General features: G+C 41.5%; 1 protein-coding gene across 6 annotated transcripts in view; it reads right to left on the bottom strand.

The window, feature by feature from the left end:
- The window catches only part of DACH2 (dachshund family transcription factor 2), a 239,234-nt gene that overhangs the window by 68,463 nt on the left and 148,834 nt on the right, over positions 1-21,937 (bottom strand). For all 6 annotated transcript variants that reach the window (XM_074551314.1, XM_074551311.1, XM_074551316.1 and 3 more), the window contains exon 3: positions 15,615-15,746. In XM_074551314.1, the coding sequence (XP_074407415.1) occupies positions 15,615-15,746 (132 nt within the window). The remainder of the gene's footprint in view (positions 1-15,614; positions 15,747-21,937) is intronic.

Raw genomic sequence — 21,937 nt, 5'->3', positions numbered from 1 at the left:
AAAAATTTACATTTTGTAAATTCTCAAAGGTAAGATCACTTGAAATTATCTCTTTTCAAATTCACAGGACTACAAAATACAGTGGTTTTTTGAGTTTTTTGCACATGAAAAACCTCACTTAACCTCAACACTGTGCTCTTCCCCACTACCTGGAGGACAACCAACATTTCAATTTTACTCTATCTAATGTACTTTTCATTTTGGATTAGATTTCTGCAAATGCCAAAGTAAAAAAGAAAACAAAACAAACAAACAAACAACAAAAAAAAAAAACCAAACAAAAAAAAAAAACCTCTCAGTTTTTATGAGACAAATGTGCCAGGATAAAAAAAACACATATATACTTAGGTTTATTTAAATTGACCTTGTTTAGTCTTAGTGAGGCTGAAAATTTGTCTGAGGTTAAACTGTTCCTTTAAGGAAAATGGGAAAGGGAAAGGGGAAGGGAAATAAAATAAACCCATGAAAATCTGACAATGGCACAAACAGGACAAAAAGCTGACAACAAAATATTCTGTTTTCCACATTCATCTTGCTTTGTTTTCCCACTTCCACATTAAGACGATGCTCTAACTCCCTCTTCTTTCCCTGTTCCACACAGCCCTTCCTCACAGGTGGGTGCTCATTCTCTCTACATCCAAATGCTCAAATCATAAAAAGTGACAGACTCTCAAGGACTGGAAGGGATCAGGGGAAGCTGATTCCAAGAAAATACCCTGTATTTTTATAGAATCCCTTCTCACTGCTGCTCAGATGCCTCTGTGATTAACAATGGGGCTAAACAGGAGTTCTGCTCTGCCTCTTCTCAGTTCTGAAAATCAGAATCACCCAGTCTGAGGCATCAAATCACACAACACCAAGTTGGACTCAATGATCTTCAAGGTCTTTTTCAACATTGATGGTGTTTTGATTCTACAAGCATAAAAGAAAATGTGCGATACACAACAGCTTTTTGACTGCTGGAGTTTCTTCTTGATTTCTTTGTCTCCTGCTTTTAAGTCATTGCTCATTTTCTCATTTGGTAATGGTACCTGCACCAATATTAAATAATATTTATAAGCTAAACCAAGAACTTCATTACAAAGGTAACTGCAATTTCTCAAGCACAATGCCAGAACAGAAAAAGAACTAACTGAAGAAGCACTTCTGCAATTTGCAGATGATTACATTTTGAAGGTGAGATGTTGTATAGCTGCTAAGCCATTTATTAAGGTGACTTGAGGAGCTGTAATTTGTGGTGTTTGCCCACAAGAGCCAGCACACAGCCGTAACTGATGACCAGGGATAATGGCCACGGATTTCAGCCCATTTCCAGAGTGAGAACAACAATATCCAAAGGTTCCTCTCTCCAGCACTGCTGGTGTCAAGGTTAATGAGCTAAAACTTGTTAAATTGATATTACCAAACTAATGACTTTTTTATAGGATACTGCATGGATTTTGACACACAGGCTAATGTGGAATATTGCTGGTCTTAATTAAATTAGAAGTTATTGCATGTATACAATTAAGATAACTAAAAATGGGGGAGCTGTGACCACACTGTTGTCACATACCTCATGTGCTTCAAATAATATAGAAATATAGAATGCCAGACTGGTTTGGGTTGGAAGGAACCTTAAAGCCCATCCAGTGCCACCCCTGCCATGGCAGTGACACCTTCACTGTCCCCCATCCAGCCTGGCCATGGACAGTGATTGGGAGTTCACAACCTTCTGGGCAACTTCAAACTTTTAAAAACGAAATTATTTAGATAACACGAACATTATTTCAAAATACTTTTACATCAACCACACCAAGCGTTAAGGAACAGGAAAAATAAATGTCTGGAGTCTCCATTCAAAATAGATGAACAACCAACAAGAAAAAAAATTAATGAATCATATTAAAAAGCAAGGAGCTTATGAAAAATAAATTACATTTGTAGATGATTAAATTTTGAAGGTGAGATGTTACATAACTGCACCAACCATTTATTTCAGCGCCATAACTGCATCTAATAAATAAAATACTTCTTTTAAATCCAAACTGAAAATACACTGCTATCCTGATGATTGGGATTTTCCATTTGCATAGCACCGGGGCAAGGTTTGGGCTGTAATTATTTGAGGCAGAAAGAGGAGCGGTTACTTAGTTAGAGAGAAAATCAGTATCACCTGTGAGCAATAGGACAATGCAAATATTTCTTCTACAGACAGAATCACTGAGTTTAAATTCAGAGAGGCTCATTGGAGATTACCCTCCCAAACAGAAGATACCTTCAAGTTTCATGCAAATTCCCTTTTGTTTCAGTATTTTGTATTAAAGTTCAATCACTCACTGACACAGAAATGCCATTTAACATACAGGATATACCCAGATATGCTTGGTGTTTAAAAAGTGAAATTGAAGATCTTACTTGTACTATCTGTTTTTCTCTAAATTACTTTTCTGCCTGGATCTTAGACTTTACAGAGAAAGGGAATAAAGTTGGACTCAGCTTCCAAAAAACATCTACTTTGTCAAAATCCAGAAAAATAGAAGGGGTGCTGCAAATGAGGGGGAATATTTCTCAAGGATGAAATGCCAAAATCCTCCTCACATCAATTTCTTAGAGACAGTCAATCAACAAACAGAACTTGCAAGACTCTTCTTCCTACTGCCTTTCCAACTTCCATCTGAAATATGAGAAAAATAATCCAAATTTAACTAATATTATAAGCTTTATAGGAAAAGGGGAAAAAGCAGCCTCTGATGGCCCATGAAATCAGGAATTGAATATCCAGCTCTTACAGTTCCATCAGTCCTGAAGTTTCACTGTCTCCATCCTTCAAACCTGAGCATTTTCTTAAAAAGAAGAATCTATTCTAACTTTTATACTGCACAAATGTAGAACAGCAACAACCCCCCTCAATTTTCAATGTTTCAAATATCAATGCCTGTCTGATCTTAAAGGGAAGCTCAACATTTATGTCTTGTCTTGGTGATAAAGTTCATGAATATATAATGAGAGTGGAACAACTCTGCTACTGATTAAATGTCAAAAAAGGTTTTATTGTCAAATATATTGTAAATACAGAAGATATACAACAAAGAGCATTAATTGCAGATGGCTGTGTACAGCTTAAAAAATGCACGGCATCGAGACAGGAAATGCTGATTTTCAGTTTCAGCTATCAATTTTAATTTACCTTAAGAATGTTCCTTCAGTCAACTTGTACAGAGAGAATGAACCATAAAATGGCCAAACTCAACTGAATGCTCCCCATTCAAGGGCAGATGTTAGTCTATATCCTAGGCATACACAGAATTACCTTAAATTCTGGATCTTTATTAGTATTTGTCTAAACTTTTGTGCAGATTTACGAGAGATACAATGTGAAAATCTGCTGAGGGCAGAGGGAAGGCTGGAATAGCCATCCTCAGCTCAGAATGGGGTTAACCTGCCTGTGTAAATTTATAAAATAAAAATAAAACAATATCTAGTTTGTAGGAGACTGCAGGTAAATACAGGTCAGCAGGATGCTGCTGCCAGGAGAATGAGCTGCACACGTTTCCAGGAGATCAGTGCCTGCACAATGGGAGGAATTCTCAGCCTCCGTCCCTGTCCCACTCCTGCCTGCAGCCCGGCCCTGACCCGGCACTGCCCTGGGTGGGAGCAGGAGGATCTGAATCACCCGGAGAGGGGCCAGGAGCACATCCCAGCACAGGGGAGCTGAGCAAACCCTCAGTGTGAGCCCTGCAGAACAGCACATTGGGCACTGGAGGGAAGGGAAAACACGCAGGAGCTCACTAATTGTCTTCTCTAGATAAAGAACATGTGCAGTCATAAAGAGAATAAATTGTTCTCTGCACCCACGGTGTGCAGGACAAGATGCAGCAAGGAACTTTTAACAAGGAAACAATAGGAAAAATGGGCATGATCAGAAAGCCTATGGAATTTCTAAAATTAAGCTGGGCAACTGTCAGTCAGACATGAGGCTGGGAGAGTTGGAGTATGGTAAAGAAACAAGCCTGCAGGTGCTGGGTTGGATGATCCTCAACACCACAAAGTGCAGCGGGAGACCAAAGGCAGAGCCATCCTGCAGGGTGGAACTGTCCTGACCCAGAGGCAGAGCCATCCTGCAGGGTGGAACTGTCCTGACCCAGAGGCAGGGAGGAACTGTCCTGACCCAAAGGCAGAGCCATCCTGCAGGGATGTCCTGACCCAGAGGCAGAGCCATCCTGCAGGGTGGAACTGTCCTGACCCAAAGGCAGAGCCATCCTGCAGGGTGGAACTGTCCTGACCCAAAGGCAGAGCCATCCTGCAGGGAGGAACTGTCCTGACCCAAAGGCAGAGCCATCCTGCAGGGATGTCCTGACCCAGAGGCAGAGCCATCCTGCAGGGTGCAAATGTCCTGACCCAGAGGCAGAGCCATCCTGCAGGGATGTCCTGACCCAGAGGCAGGGAGGAACTGTCCTGACCCAGAGGCAGAGCCATCCTGCTGGAATGAACTGTCCTGACCCAGAGGCAGAGCCATCCTGCAGTGTTGAACTGTCCCAACCCAGAGGCAGAGCCATCCTGCAGGGTGGAACTGTCCCAACCCAGAGGCAGAGCCATCCTGCAGGGTGGAACTGTCCCAACCCAGAGGCAGAGCCATCCTGCAGGAATGAACTGTCCCGACCCAAAGGCAGAGCCATCCTGCAGGGTGCAAATGTCCTGACCCAAAGGCAGAGCCATCCTGCAGGAATGTCCTGACCCAGAGGCAGAGCCATCCTGCAGGGAGGAACTGTCCTGACCCAGAGGCAGAGCCACCCTGCAGGGAGGAACTGTCCCAACCCAAAGGCAGAGCCATCCTGCAGGGAGGAACTGTCCCGACCCAAAGGCAGAGCCATCCTGCAGGGTGGAACTGTCCTGACCCGGAGGCAGAGCCATCCTGCAGGAATGAACTGTCCCGACCCAGAGGCAGAGCCATCCCGCAGGAATGTCCTCACTCAAAGGCAGAGCCATCCTGCAGGGTGGAACTGTCCTGACCCAGAGGCAGAGCCATCCTGCAGGGATGTCCTGACCCGAAGGCAGAGCCATCCTGCAGGGTGGAACTGAACTGACCCAGAGGCAGAGCCATCCTGCAGGGATGTCCCGACCCAGAGGCAGAGCCATCCTGCAGGGATGTCCTGACCCAGAGGCAGAGCCATCCTGCAGGGTGCAAATGTCCCAACCCAGAGGCAGAGCCATCCTGCAGGGTGGAACTGTCCTGACCCAGAGGCAGAGCCATCCTGCAGGGTGGAACTGTCCTGACCCAAAGGCAGAGCCATCCTGCAGGGAGGAACTGTCCTGACCCAGAGGCAGAGCCATCCTGCAGGGTGGAACTGTCCTGACCCAGAGGCAGAGCCATCCTGCAGGGAGCAAATGTCCTGACCCTGAGGCAGAGCCATCCTGCAGGGATGTCCTGACCCAGAGGCAGAGCCATCCTGCAGGGTGCAAATGTCCCAAACCCCCCCTTCCCCCTGCGCCAGGTGTCACCCACAGCCTGCAGTGCCCACGCACAGCAGCAGCACTGCCCTGCCCTGTGGAACCTTCCTCTACACACAACTGCCCAATAAATACGTATTAGTTAGGTACCAGGTAGCCTAACGTTGGTTGGATTTCCAAAATAATAAAGCACTGAGACTTGTATTAAAAATCCAAGTGTTTTTCCTTTAGATTATGGACAAACTACCAGCTTCAATTATACGGTGCCAATAACATTTTCTTCTCCTTGACTAAATGGACCACGTTTTAATACTCTTCAGTGATCTTATTAATTTAAATTAACCTTCTAAAAAATTAAGAGTAAGAATTTCATTTGAGGAAAAGATGTCACAGCCATGGAAATTAAAGTCTCTGGTGGATAAAGGTAAATTTACTCTTGGTCTGAGACAACATTGCTGGTCTTTCCTAATTGTGACTATAATGATCTGATAAACTGCTGCTCTTGTATACAGTCAAGGGTTGGGTTTTTTTAAAAGGAGCTAAAAACACAGACTACCCACCTGTATCTATTTTTAATTTGGTAATGACTGTACTTGCTAAAATTCTACCAAAATGTCACTCACAGCTTTGGATTCCAGATTTTTTTAAACAGAATATGGAGCAGAAAGCATAACCTATTATGCAAAACTGTCAGATGCTTACTGTAAAATCACAGAAATAAATGCATAATCCTGATTTTCTCACAGATCAAAACTTCATTAAAGGAAAATAAAACTTGAATCTGAGTGCTGAAGAGAGCCAAGGTATTCTATAAAAAGGAGCAGGGCTCTGATCTATGTGTGTCCTGCTTACCCACACAGCCCCTGCTCCACAACTCAGGGATGCCTTGTTCTCTGTGGGTGCAAGGAGAGGCAGAATTACTGGAGACCAGGGTGACTTCTGTCTCATCAAATTCACAGATCAGCCAGACATTTCAACAGCACCAACTGTTGCAAGGAAAACTGCTACCAAATCTCAGCTGCAGAAATGTCAGCTCAGGGCACGCCGCACAAATCTAGTGCTGAATCCTTAACTACAAACCCACGGCCTGAAAATTCTGGGGGATTAATGCTACTCCTTTAAGTAAGACAATATTCCAAATAATCACACCACAACCATTTCTTGCCTCAAACATAAATTAACTGTATGTTAGAGGACTTTTTTTGAAAAAATCTGATTAAAATTGTCATTCATGAGACTCCTGCTGTTGGCAGCTGTATCACTGTCAGTGACATCCTTTGGGGGACTCTCAGCATGTGGCCCGCATCAAAGGTAATGTGCCAGTTTTCATCCTAACTTATATGTGCCTTAACAAGAACAGGAATGTTCCAGACTTTACATGTAATTAAAATATTGAAGTATTTTCTATTGTCAAAATATCATTAATGTGAGACTGAAGTGGACTCACTACTGTTAACAAAGGAACTATCACTAATACCTGCTTTTACTGGAATTCTTTACAGATTCCTCACATCCTTACACCCTGCAATGGGAAATTAGACCAAAGAGTTTGAACATGTTACTTTGTGCAAAATGATCAGTAGATGAGATTTAGTGGAATAAGAGTACATACAATGACCTGGGGAAAGAAAGAAAGAAAAAAAAAAGTATCTGACATATGGTATTTCCTTATCCTTGCACTGTGGAAATCCCGCAAATCCCTGAGCCCTCCTGGCACCCACTCTGCCAGAGCTCTGCTGGTCACCCAGGGATGCTGCCTGCTCCTGGCTCTGATTTTGCTATTTCCAAGGATGTTTTAACACAAAATTCCAGATGCATTTCAGAAGGGTAGAGCAGGATCATGCCCTTGCGCTCCCTGGCCTTTCTGCCCCCAGCTGCGGGGCCTGCTCACCCTGGGACTGCAGGGACACCCTCTGCTCACCCTGGGACTGCAGGGACACCCTCTGCTCACCGCGTCCCTCAGCAGCCACAGCACCCCACTGAAGCACCTCAGCTGCAATGCTTTTCCTTTCGGAGTGTGGGGCAGCCAATCTGCCTTGCTCTTCATAAAATTTTATACAGAAAGTCCTAAATTTGGTGGTTCTGATCAGTATCACTCCCCACAGCGCTGTGCAGCCCCTGAGCCTTGCAGATGAACACGAGACCTTGTCTTAATGGGAACACTTTGGAGCCACCTGCTTTCCTTCTGCACATTGTAGGGGCACAGAATTCAGCTACTACCAACAAAAATGAGAATTATAACCAAGGAAAAAATGTAGCCTTGGCTCCAGAGAGGCCAAAATGATTTATGACATCAAGACCTAGTAAAGAGACCAATACTCTGAAGGGACTGTGTCAGTTCAGCCCTCACTCACATCTTCTGTGCCCACTCCTAATCACTTCATTTACGACTGGAAAAGTGTTTTAAGAGACAAAATTAATTATTTTGAATAATCCTTCTGAAATATGATATGAATTTCAAATGTATGCACCCCGTCATTAATTAAAGTTCTTTACCTTTTGGTGCATTCATTCAAAGATTGTACCAGTGACAAAGCAACAACTGTAAGAAGATTGTTTACTAAAATCAAAAATATAGCTGAAGGGTTAATATACTCTTGTAATACAATTAAAGTAATGCTAAAATGTTTTCATTCGAGTTTTTACTAGACATTATTTTTCCACTCTTTAAAATCAATCTCTTTGTTCCAGGAACACATTTCCTGTCAATAAAATGAAAAATGATATAGATTTAGGAGGATAGTGGTCTCAGCGTAGCATCTCTCATATTATTATTCCAGTATCATCTGTTACAAAGTAAGACCAATTCCCACATCTAATTACAAACAGGATTTCAGAGTCATTAAACAAAATACATTTCCATTAGTGCTGCTGTAAGAAGATAGGGGAAAAAATGAAGATTAGTTCATGCTGCACCTCTGTTTTTCAAGCTTTGAAGATTTAGACCTCTGCACTCTGAGACTATAAATTTGTAAAGGATCTGAAAGGTGACAGACATGTGAAAGCTCTCAATTCTCCTCCGTTTAGCCACAGCATTTACATTTTGTCATTAGTTTATCTTTTGCTGCACTTAGTTCTGCTAGCAGATATGGCAAGAATCTGGAGAGGTTGTTTATGATCACGCCGTGCGCACCCAGGGGCATTTGGTTTGGTGGTAGGCAGGGCTTTTTAACAGATATGAATCTTTAATAGATATGAATCTACAGATTTGTTCCAGCAAAAGTTAGAAATCATTGTAAGGAATCCTGTCTTCATTAAAAAAAAAAAAAAAAGAACAACAGTAATCTGTATTTCCTGAGTATTCTGAGGAAAAAAGGAACAACAGTTCTTCGACTTCAATTAAAGTAACAACCAAAATATACCAAGGAAACAGATTATGTGAGATGCTTACTGGCTGAAATATAAACTTACAAGTGTATATATATTCTCTATTTGCAAACACTTAGCAGTATCTAATATTTAATTGTCATGATTCCATTTAAAATATGCCCTTGGGAATTACCCACCCAAAAAGCAATCACACAATCAGAGCTTCACGAGGTAATACCAACTTTTCTAAAAAGAAGCCAATAAAGGATAAAACCTAAATTTGCTTGATCTTTAAACCAGTTTACATTAGCTCAGGATGTTTTATAAACACAGTTAATTTCAGCATGTGTAAGGTAAGTATGAAAAAGATAATTCCTCTCACTGAAAAAGATGCTTCAGTTACAGAGAAGAGGGGAGAATTTCTTTTTCAAAATTCTTCTGGAGTTATATCTCCTTTATTAGATTTAAACCTAAAGCCAGAGCTACTTCACATTTCTCAGTTGGGTGTCAGTCAATCCAAAGACATAAATATTAGCTGATGTATCAACAATTATGTGTGAATCATCATCTACATTTACCATAAAGTATTTATGTTCAAATTTAAATGAATACTTTAAAAATACAGTTAAATGATTCACATGCATTCAATAGGTAAATGCTTAAGAATGTATGTAAAATGGGACCTTAAAGTAAGTTTGCAGTTAAAAAATTCATTTTTGCATTCCACTGAAACTGAGTTTCACTAAAGCCCCCTGAAATCCTTGGTACTAAACCCTGCCCAGTGCTGGGGTAACACAGCACAAAATATCCACTGACACTCACTCTACAAAAAAACACAATTTGCCAAGTAAATGGATATCTGCATCTTACTCCCAAACTTCCCACATGGACACTGGGTTCTTGGGATGACTGAGGGGCCCACTGGGAGGAACAGAGAGAAAACAGCACAGTGCCAACGAGGCACAGCTGACCCAAACAAACAGCATTTCTCCTCCTGGTTAGTGCTTGAGGAGCTGCATCTTGAAAATACAACAGCACATCCAGGATTATCAGAGTCTGTCCCCATGGAGGCATCACTGACACCATCCACAGGGAATTCCCTGCTCCTGTCACTCCCAGGCCATGGATCTTTCCTCACAAGCAGCACTGGGGAAAGCTTTTTAAAGCCCCCATGTCATGAGAATGTTTGAGTTCCTTCACTCCACCTTCACAGAAAAAGCTCACATAAACTTCACCGTCATTTCCATGAGGATTCAACAAAGTTCCATGAAAGCACAACTCCGAGGCTGGGCATGAAGCACATCCTGAAATCACCAAGTGTCACCATGCCCTGAATCTCCTTCGGGTGTGATGTCCCTGGGCGAAACCTCCCTGTGCAGATCCTGTCCCCACAACAGGGCCAAGCATCCCCTCTGTGCCTCCTCTCACCTTCCCACCTCATCCTCACCATCACCAGCATTTGTTCTACCCACAAAAACAGCACAGAGATCCCAATTTTTAGGATAAAATGTTTAAATGTGTCTGCTCGGGCTGGAGTACAGTTTGGTTTTTGGATGAGACAGCACAAAAACCAAAACATGTTAAATTCTCTCCTGCTTCAAGACTGCACATATCCCTCCTGGCCAAAGGACAATTTAAGGAAATTCAGAACTATTTCAGAAAATGCATAACTCTCTGCTCAAGTAACACAAAAATACTTGCCTTAACAACAGGAAAAATTACTTCATGAAATCTACATGGTACTCAAGGATTTAAAAAAACCTGTTCTCTGGTCCTGTCATTTTTACATTCTTACAATAAAATAACAGCCTTGGCATCCTGCTTTTTAGAGAAAAGACCTACCTCTTTTGACTTTTCAAGCACTTGAAAATTTTAAAAGAGAAAAACTAAAAAATGCTGACCGTGTAATAGCTGGGTATTCATGGTGGGTGGAGAACATGAAAGGTTACAATATGGATCTGTGCCTACGCGTTTCTTTTCAACTTGAGCAGCATCCTCCTGCTTCTGCTAACTCGGCAATCATACAGCTGACAGATTTCTGGGTTTTCTAAATAATGCATGGGATTTTCTTTTAACATGTCAGTGCAAAAGTATCAATTCTGCCCCTGTGTCGTTTGTGATGCTGATTTTCCTTGACAGCATTCCATTAAACCAATGAGTTTTTTCCCTCCTGATGGTTCCTTAAATATTCCTCCGAGTGATGTATTTGTGGTTTTTTAAACAGATTGTGAAGGATGTTTGCATTTGTGAGAAAACTGCATGGCAGGTACTGAAGGGAAAGAAGGATAAAAAGATAACACTTTTTTTTTTTTTTTTTCTATGAGAGAGCTTTTTCTCTGATCCTCATATGCCAAAAGCTCGGGTGTTTTGCCTTTCTTTTCCGCCTAACTTAGCTCCTTGTCTGGAAATTAAGCAACAAGCCTCTACATACAGAATAACATTTTGACTTCCTAAGGAAATACCACTGAAACACTTAGTACTGTTTGATATCTCTCCTGGGAAAGCAAAACACATTTCTTAAATCATGCATGCTAGCTCCCAAAGGCACCAGAAGGAAATACCTGCCTCACTCTGTGCTCTGAGGCTCTGCACACACAGCTCCTGTCACCACGGCCACGCTCTGATCTGATCCCTCCTGGCTCAGGCGGCTTCAGGGACATCCAGGTGGCATCACCCAGCCCCTGTTTCACCATCCATCCATCCCATCTCACACTTCACACATCACCTGCTGCCACGCCATTAAAAAGAAAAGCTCAGATTTCAGCTAAGTTCCAGATCGCCCTAAGCAATGACATGGTAATTTACAGAACACTTCACCTGGTCTCAGCTCTGCATGATGAAGGAGCTCATCTTCCTCAACACCTCTGTGCAACCAGAGAGCTTTGGCTCCATTTATCTTATTTCTACAGAAATAACAGATTCTGTGGCTGGGCTGGAGTGAGCAGGACTCAGCTCCAGCTGCTCCCTCCAGCCCTTCCTCACTTCCCAAGAGGAGCAGAAAAGCCACAACCACTCCTGGCAACCTTCAGGTGCCACTGTGTCCTCTCCAAGGCTCACCTGGAGGAGCCAAAAAGGAGGAAAAGGCCACAAAAGTCACAGGGAATTTGAGATTCCAGAGGGATGGATTCTCCCATGCCCAGGCTCCTTTGTCCTGGTTCTCCAGGTTCAGCCCAGCTCCCACCCCAAGATGGAGAGGGACATCAAACCCCAAGGAGGAGCCAGCCCAGGTCAGCTGGACTGTGGGGCCACAGAGGCTCCAGGGCCAGATTAAAGAGGAGATTTTCTACTGCCAGAGAAGTTTTGCTTCAACACTTCATATGATGAGTAGGAAGGTGCAAAAAAATCTCTTTCTCTTCTGCAGAGAGAGTGGAAGGAGGACATCAATGTTCAAATGTATAACAGCATTCTTCACAGCACTGTGAACTAAAGCATTGCTTCAATTAAAAAAAAAAAATCTTCAAATTGAACTTTTTTGGGGAATTTTTTCCCCTATATTTTCAGCATTAATTCTTGCAGCATTTATTTTTAATAAGTTATTTAGAATATCCCAGTACCAAACTCCACCAGTACTGAGATTATGGTGACATCATGGAAAGGAGGTAGGTAGGACCTGATGGCAAAAAACCACCAGCTGGATTAGAAACAGGAAAAGAAGTGGCACATTTATCCCCCGTCCCTCAGACACATTTGTAAGGTTCAATTCCACACCTGCAATTTGCTAGACAAAAATATAATAATATCTGAGGAATTAGTCAATGTTAAATTGAGTTGAGAATCAGATTTTAAACTGACAGGACAAATTCTGGCTTCAGACGGAGAATTCTTAAAAGTTTCCATCATCATAATGATGCACAGAGGAAGAGGCTGTAAAAGTGACAGGCCAGGCATCAGTAAGAAGCAAACCCAAAATTATTTCATACTTCACCAGATACAGATGGGGATTGAGATGAATATGCCAAGACATCCTCAACACTTTTTTTTTATTATACTAATGGCCTGTATATAACGACACACTTGCAAAATAATCTGGCAATAAAGCTTTAGGACTTAATATTGCTCAATTACATATTTAATTTAAAATAAACAACAGCAAAAAGAGAGTATTCCACTCATCTATCAGACTGTGGGACGAGCAGGAAGGCACATATCCAAAAGTGAAATATTTAGTGGCATTGTAGGAAGTCAATGTGTAACACTGAGGTAAAAACCCAACTAAATTGTTTTAAATAAAACTGCAACTCTTTGAGTCTTTGTTACTGTAAAAAGAAAAAAAAATCAAAGGAAGCAAAAGGTCCTCGGCTCTGTACAAGCATATTTCTGATTTGACAGCTACAATTATAATCATTCAGACATCTATTTCCCACAAACTCTCCACAGCCATAACCTTTAGTGATTAATTATAAAGTTCCAGGAGCAATAGTACACAGACTAATTTCCTAAAACAATAAAACACAGAATTTCTCATTTGGAGCTAAATGAAACACGAACAGGTTGTTATTCATGCTGAAATCTAGATGCAGAGTCATGTTGCAGCCATTACAGAAGCTATTAAACACAACCTCAAATCAAAGAAACTGTAGGTCTCTCTCCTAAAATAAAATGTTTTTCTCACTTATGAGGCTTCTGACTCCTTTGCTCTGATCCTTTCTACCTCTTCTTAGTAAAAAAAAAAATCAAAATTCAATTTTCTTCCTCATTTCACATCCCCATTTTATTTTTAATAGTAATTTAACCTGTAAGTCTAGAGCAAAGCAAACAGTTGGTGAAGGTTTCATGCACATGGAATTATCCTGGGGTTCCCTTCACAGCAGGTCAGAGTTACAACCTGAGTATTAACTTCTAAACAAAATTCCCACTCTCTTCATGCCACACCAAGCAGTTTTCTGTGGTGTTTGATAATTGTTCAGTTATTTTATTTGGTGAAATGTACCTTTTCCACTCTTTTCATGGCTGTTTTCCATTTTGACACATTCTGCTCAAGGTAAATCTTTGTAATGTGACCCAGCAATAAAGGAGGAATCCACTCATTACAAAAGTTATCCCAAAACTCAAGTTGCACATACTGGAAAGAGGGGAAATTGTGATTTTTAATAGGATTAATAATAGTTCTTTTTGATCAGGGCCTATTGCTCTGCAAACAACACCAGCACTGAAGCCAGAAAATTTGCACTTGGCAATTTTACTGCACCAGGCAATGAAAAGGGGAGAGAATTGAGAAAAGATCTGTATGGAGCTGCCACCACACTCTTATTCTTGGGTCCCACTGTAACTAAAGTCAGTGGGAACTCTTCCAAATATTTAAATTGGCACTGAGCTGGTTGTAGACCTCATTGTATTGCTAAACCACAGAGAACTCCCTTGTGAATGCACACCCTCGATGCACTGTCCAAAGGCTGGTGTGAGTCCCTAAAAACTCCTTGCTCCACCTAAAATAATCACATTAATGTAGATTCTCCCCACATCAGGTGCACAAATTTTGCCCTACCAGGTAACACACAAAACTATGAGCACTCAAGTTAAACTTTTGCACAGCAGCTTTTAAAACCCCCACACCAACCCTGCATCTTTTCTGTATGAAGTTTCCTTACTTTTCTGTAGTAATTCCATGTTCAGCCCTTTTTCTTAGCATTCAGTGAACTTTCAGAATTCATTCTGAACTTTATGCAAACTATTTTAGTTACCACTAAATAGGATTTTTCAGTGCTTTTTTTCAGAATTCAATGTGCCCTAATTTATTAGGGCCTGAGAGGTGAATAGGAATACACATCCTACAGAACAGGAAGCTGGGGAAAGGTTTAATGCACCAGTTAGAAGCCAGATTTCTTCAAATACAGATGAGTACACAAAATTAGCAAAAGGCAATACCACTTTTGGAAAGACTGCTTTGTGCATAATTTGTCATGAATTCAAAGTTATTCCTTTAGAAAATGAGTCTAAGACCTCCCAGCTGCTGCTTTATTGGTCTAATAAATTACCATTTTGCTGGGAGGATGCACATGCAGCACAGCAGGGAATGCCAAAGGAGAGGGGGATGCCACGGGCATCACTCTCAGCCTCTCCTCTTGAATTGGCAAAGGAAACCAACAAAATCTGCTCCCCAAGGGGCAGAGGTGCAGGATGCAGGGAAAGTGCCCTGGCAGGTACCAGAGACAAAATGGATCTGTCTGTTCCAGGTTCCCTACACTGACCAAGCAAAAATCTCCCCTATTCACCTGGAAGGACATCAGAATAAACAAAGGTTTCCTCTTCAAAGGAGCTGTTTTGACTTCACCTTTGAACCCTGGTTTTGGGGAAGCTTAGCTCAAGCCTGTATTAATGTTTATGTAGCTTGGGGAGCTCAGTTCAAACCTGCATTAATGTTTATGCAGCACAGGAACGTGTTCCATGCCAGGGCCTCCTGGCCAAGGTGACTCCAGCCCCAGCCAAGGACAAACACAAACCCCTGCACAGCTGGGCCCTGCAAACACCCACCCAAGGAAAGAACCAAGTGCAGAAAAGCCATAAATTGGTGATGGAGCATTCCCTGCCTTGCCTTTCTCCAAGTGGGACTCAGGAGTTCCCACAGCCTGGCCTTTTGGAAACCTTCCATCATCTACTGGAAAACTCCAGACAGTGCCAATGCCACTGGAGAAATCTTTTGTTACTCCAGATGTATTTAGGGGGCCCTTTAAAATCTCTGTGTCCAGCCCTAATGATGATGATGATCCTTCACCAGTATTTTTCAAACAATTACTGAAGGGAGCTCTTAAAACTGGAGCATTATGGAGTGAGAGCACTAATTCTGATTTAGCACTGCAGGGCAAAGCTTACAAAACACAAGAGCCCAATAATTTGAGACCCAGGTGCTGAGAGCTCCAGGGCACAGCATCCCTTACCTGCATTAGAATTGAGCTCTTCGTTTTCTGACTCGGTTCCATTTTGACTCCCACTTCCATGCAGGCTGTTCATGGCCATGAGTTTCATTTTCTGCAGCTTCATCGCCTCTGCCATGGCAGCTGCTGTCAGACCTGGAAAATTTAAATAAACAATATGCAGTGTCAGATTGTACAGTGTGGCACTGCAGGTATGAACAGAACATTCCTTTTCAGTAAGAAAAAGTCACATAAATCCAAAGGCCATTCTTAGTCCAGTACAGTAATGCTATCCCTGAACACCATCTTTGTTTTAGAGTCAAGCCACTTCAATACACCATTCTAAGAATTTTTTAAAAAAATCTTTCATGTTTATTTTTCTTTTTAACATGTAGAGCACAAAGAAATATTTATTTAATGGTATCCCTTTTGATTATACTTTTAAATATAATTTCCCGTCACTTTGATCACCTTGTCACTTTGATCACTTTCTGCTTGACTTATTTAGCTGCAACAAAATTTCCACATGCAGAGTAAGATACAGTATTCCTTAATTTCAGCAGTTCAAAGCAAATTAACATGTAATAGTACAGCATTCATTGTTCTATTAAGCACCCAAATATTTTTTGTCCTTTTGGGAATTTGCTGGTTTGAATTAATATTATTGTAACATGAAAATATTACATTGGAAATGTGTAGAAAAACACAACTTGGATAATTACAGAATCAATCCCACTTTTAAGAGACCATTAAGACCAGCAGAAATTCCCAGAATTAAGGGGAGTATTGGTAGAAGATTTTCAAATTACTAAACCCCAATTAATTTCCAGTAGTAAAAGAGAAGAAGCAAAGTAACATCAGGTTTACTATAATTATAAATCTTTTATTATTGTTGTTGTTTAGATTCCCAGCATCTTTTTTTTCGTAAGTGTGACGTTTTTAAGTTTTATCATTTTGGCTGGGTTGCTAAATAAAGAATCAGATTTTCTTACAGACAGTAGCAAATTACTTTTATTCTGGGCAAGATGTGATTGAAAATAATCTGAGGTTTTTGCAGGAAAATCCAAAAGATACAGGCACAAAATCTAAAGTATCTCTACAGGTTCAACTGTTTATTCACTCAGTTATGGATTAAATGGGTTTATTCTTCCCTTCAGTACAGCAAGACTTGCTTTTATTATTTGCTACCTAGCTCCACAAAATCACTGATTGCATTTATTAAACCCATTATTTTTTTGGTGGTGGTGCCTGTTCTACCAAACCACTAAAATATCATAGATGTAACCAGAATTAAATAGTCTGCTTCTGGAAAGCATTGCTTACTGAGAGATTTAGATGCTGATAAAAGGGAACTAATAATTTCCACACCCTTTCCATAAATTACAACACTCTTGTAAATTCTGCTAAGAATCTGACATTGAGATTAGCTCTGCTGCTCCTCCAGAGGGCTGCACAAAGTTCTGATTATTTCAGAGAGGTTTAACAAAGGAAGCAATCCTTTCATCACACATGGACACAGCAATTTGGGCAAGTTCAGCAAAGATATTCTGATCATCACCAATATTTTTGTCTTTTAGGTTATTTAATGCAGCTCTCACTTCACACAAAAAACCACTACGCTGTAATTTTTTTTCAACACCCTTTAAAGTTCTTTCACAAATGCTACAGGTTTTTCATCAAGCAGATATAAAATCCTGATGTTTAAACTCCTGGTTTTATCTCAGACACTCTCACTTAATCCATCACAGAATACATCTTCAATGATAAAACTCTCCCCACACTTTCTGGAGAAGATGAAATAGTCTGCAAACTTTTTCACTTTTTTTTCTCTTAGGGAAAGGAAGTGGGATTGCTCTTTGAGTGAGTTTTACATTATTTTCAGGAAGTAAAAAAAAAAAAAAAAAATAAGCATCATCACCGTTCTGAGGAATTGACTGTTTTCAAGATTTCCAGGCACCTTTTCACTTTCTATTTTAATCCATTTGCAAAGAATTCACACACATTTTAATGCTTACAAAAATATATTGTTGGAACACAGAGTTTTTTCTTCCAACATTTTATCATTTGTATGTACCCAGAGATGCACTGATAAACCAATATTCCAGTGTTTTCACCAGGCTCAGTGTTTATACAGGTTCTTGATATAGAAAGAAGCCATGAAATTGGAAGCCATGAAATTTATTTAAACATGTAAAACAGTAAAGAAACTATTTATAAAGAGGTAAATAGAGAATGGAAGAAAATTCAGATCTTTAGCAAAATGTTCAGAGAAACAACAAGAGAAAAAAAAAATTATCCAGGGCACTGTATTAAAAAACAGAAAAAAAAAAAGAAAAGAAAAATTCCCCAAAACCTTGCACTGAAGAGTTGCACCAGAAGTGTAATGAAGGCAGCAAGGTACCATGGAACAAACAGAAAATAACAAACCCAGTCCCCAAATCAGCACGATGAGGCCTGCAGAAATGAAAGGTAATTATTGTCAGGCATTTCTGAGCTCCCTAAGCAGCCACAGCTGCCATAAGGACACCAGCCAAGAAACAGTGATGGATCAGAAAACTCTGCTGTGCCATCTGCCACACCAAAGTCACTGCACCTCAGCTGCTGAAGTTTCAGGGGTAAAACTCAGCCCCAGTGCAGAGAGCACCAAGGTCCTGCACAGCCAGGCACAGGCCTGAAAACAGAGCTGAGATTGTCCCCAAACTCTGTCTGCAAAGTCTTCATTCCCTCCCTCGCTCCCCAGTCTATATAACTTCTTACTTCAAGTCACAGAATCTGTCTGAGGCACTTTAAAAACAATGTAGTAATTCTTCAGCAGCTCTGAGAGATAACAAAATTCAGGCTGAAACAAATTGGTTCAGCAGTAAGGGGGTGCTGCTGACTGAAATGATTCAGAAAACAGAATAGGCAGCACTGGCACAATCTTCAATTAGGCACCGTGGATAATGTTACTGGAGCTATTATTTAATTTAACTACTAATAAAACTCTTTTCTATAATTGACTCAGCTTGGGCTAGCTCTGGAGAAGAGGGCTGTTCTTTGACTGACTTATCTAAGGATCTACAAAGAACTAAAGAATCATTTCCATCCTCTTGGATGAATCATTATCAGCAGCAGAATCTCACTTAGAGCACCTCACTTTGAAAAATGTCCTGGGAACTGCTGTAACATTTACATCTACCCCTCTACTTCCCCCTAAACAAACCCAAAAAGCATTGCTAGGAAAGCCCACGTACTGGATCACACACTTCAAAGCTTCTGGGTTTTCCTGCCCATTTACACTTGAAATTCTCCTTTCTTCAGTTCAATTCTGCCGGCTGTGAACAGTCAGGAACAGCCAGGAAATAAACTGTGGGCATTTGCTGTCAAACAGGGACAACCCTCAGAGCCCTCAGTGCACAGGGACAGACAGACAGACACGGCACTGGGAGCTGTGCTCTGTGCACAGGGACAGACAGACAGACAGACAGGGCACTGGGAGCTGTGCTCTGTGCACAGGGACAGACAGACAGACAGGGCATTGGGAGCTGTGCTCTGTGCACAGGGACAGACAGACAGACAGACAGGGCACTGGGAGCTGTGCTCTGTGCACAGGGACAGACAGACAGACAGGGCATTGGGAGCTGTGCTGTGTGCACAGGGACAGACAGACAGACAGGGCACTGGGAGCTGTGCTCTGTGCACAGGGACAGACAGACAGACAGGGCATTGGTGCTGTGCTCTGTGCACAGGGACAGACAGACAGACAGGGCACTGGGAGCTGTGCTGTGTGTACAGGGACAGACAGACAGGGGACAGTGTCCCTTGCCCCCAGTAATGTCACAATCTATTCCTCAGCAAATATTTCCTGGTGTTTGGATAAGGATCCAAAACTCAACCACATTCTGCTGGTGTCTTGGGTGCAACATTTAACCAGCGCCCAGTCACTGAAAATTGGATTTTCATGGTGAATACAAGGGCTCTGAGCTCTCCAGGTGACCCTGAGTGTCTGCTAATCTCATACTCCAGCCACAGCTATTTTTTTCCAGTTTCCTGATTAGTCAGACTGTGCCTCTCCTTCATATTAGTTTGAAAGCTTTTCTGTCAAAACTGTGAACAAGTAAATTAACTAAAGGACAACTATGAGTAATCAAATCCTGAGGTTTGCAATTAATTAAATGAAATGGTGAGTCAGTGAACTGAAAAATGGTTTTATATTAAAACAAAACATTTAATTAAATTAACAGTCAACACATTGCAATTAATAATATTCAGAAGGAAAAATGAAACCCAGTTTAGCTGTGCCATATTATTTCAGTATAACAGTCAAGCATTGTGCATTGGCTTGTTTTTTATTTGCATTCAAAGCTGCTATGGGTCAAGCATGCTGTGCTAAAAGAGCAATGATAAAATATCTGGTTCTATGAAATGTCAGTATGAGAGACCATATTGCCAACAGTGAAAACAATCCTGAAACCTCCCACAAATTAGGCTTTCCAAGACTGAAAAGGAACACTCACTTTAATTAAAATTAATAAGGGAATACATATAATATGCTTTACATTTTCAGAATGCCTGCAAAATTTTACTAATTAATTAATTTTCAAAATCAGGCTGGGATGTGAAGGCTTCTCCCGCTGAAATGAATCATCCCTGCTTAGTGATAAATAGGGAGGCAAAACCCAGCACTAACAAAGGACAGTGAAACTGAATTCTTGGATAAGAACAGTAAAATGCCCAAAGCCTTAAAGCAGTTTGGAGATGGGTCCAAACTCCTAAATTTTGTTCCTGCAGATGTTTTTCATGTTTGTGAACAGACTCAGCAGCAGCTGGAAGGTTTATCTCCAGTGCATGTGCTGCTCTCAGTGGTCAGTGAAGGTGCCCTGGCTGCCACCTGGGAATGGGCACAAAAATCCCTCAGTGCATCACCTGAGAGCCCAAGGATGGAAGCAGTGAGGAACTGGGGAGTAACTGGTGAGTAACTGGTGAGTAACTGGGGAGTAACTGGGGAGTAACCGGGCACTGCAGGCTGGGATGGATGTTGGGGAGCTCTGTGTGGGCTGGGCTGTGGGAGCATCACCCCAGAGCCAGGGGGGCACCAGAGCCCAGGCTGGAACCCAGGACAGCCCTGAGACCCTGCCCAGCCCAGAGCCAAAAATGCAGCCCAACACTGGAGCTTCCTTCGGGTGCTCTTACACCTGCAGCCAGTTCTGATATTACAACCATATCTCAAAAATATGTGCTTTCCCATTTTGCAACAGGAAAACTGACATATGACAGCATGAAGTGGTTTTTTCAAGGACAACATTTGAAATTCTGCATTTATCATGCTGCATGATCAAAGTAAAAGAGAAAATGAAGACTCCTTGATTTATCTTAATGGGGCTTGGAGCAACCTGGTCTAATGGAAACTGTCCCTGCCCATGGCAGGGGTGGAATGAGATGATCTCTAAGGTCTCTTCCAACACAAACCAATCTGGGATTCTTGGATTCTCTAACCAGTTAATAAAAGTTGAGAAACTACTTTAGATGATCCTTATCAAAACATTTCAGACAATACTTAAAAAATGTTGAGTGGCCTAACATTTTTAAATACCACCACTTCAAAATGTCAAAAACATTATTATACCATGGCAAAAGAATCCTACTGAGGGGGAAAATAATCCAAACAAGTATTACTCATATTTATCAGGAATTGTGAGAAATTCATCTTTCACAGAGAAGCTGCAGTCATCTTGAAAATGTCACAGTCTTTCCTGGAGGGACTTGATGCCCTGCTTTTGTGCAGCTCCTAAAAATTCCCCAGGTACCTTCCCCCTGTGCAGCTGCTGATGGGGACAGACCCACGGACAGATCTCCATCCCACACAGGGCAATGGGTGCTGGGGAAAACACTGATAATGTCATTTAAAGACTTTGCCAAATGCTCAAGGGATCGGAACTGGCGTTGCACAAATGTTTCTGAGCTTCTGACACTGCTGCATTTTGCAATCCTGGTAATTTCTGTTTAACATGGTGTGCTTGCTCACCCCACTTTAAAATACAATTTCATGCAGAAGTTCACATGAGCATAAACAAGATTAAAATCTCCAAACATCCAAACATCCCTGCTACTCTGTGCAACAATTCACAGAAGCAACAGGTTGTCACTCTCTAATTTCACACATATTTAGACAATACCAAGAGCCCTGATTTTTACAAAATCAGAGGGTCTGCTTTAAACATGGGGAGAGTTCCAGATGCTTTCACCCCATGTCTGTCTCTATTATTTAAGCTTCTCACACCACTCATAACCTCTGTCCTGATCTTATCCTCCCTGACACCCATCTGAAAGACTGGAAACATTTTTAATGTGAACATTTTCCATCAAAT

The sequence above is a fragment of the Zonotrichia albicollis genome, chromosome 14 (genome assembly GCF_047830755.1).
Source record: "Zonotrichia albicollis isolate bZonAlb1 chromosome 14, bZonAlb1.hap1, whole genome shotgun sequence".
Classification (NCBI taxonomy): domain Eukaryota; kingdom Metazoa; phylum Chordata; class Aves; order Passeriformes; family Passerellidae; genus Zonotrichia; species Zonotrichia albicollis.
This window is presented reverse-complemented; position numbering and strand designations above follow the sequence as displayed.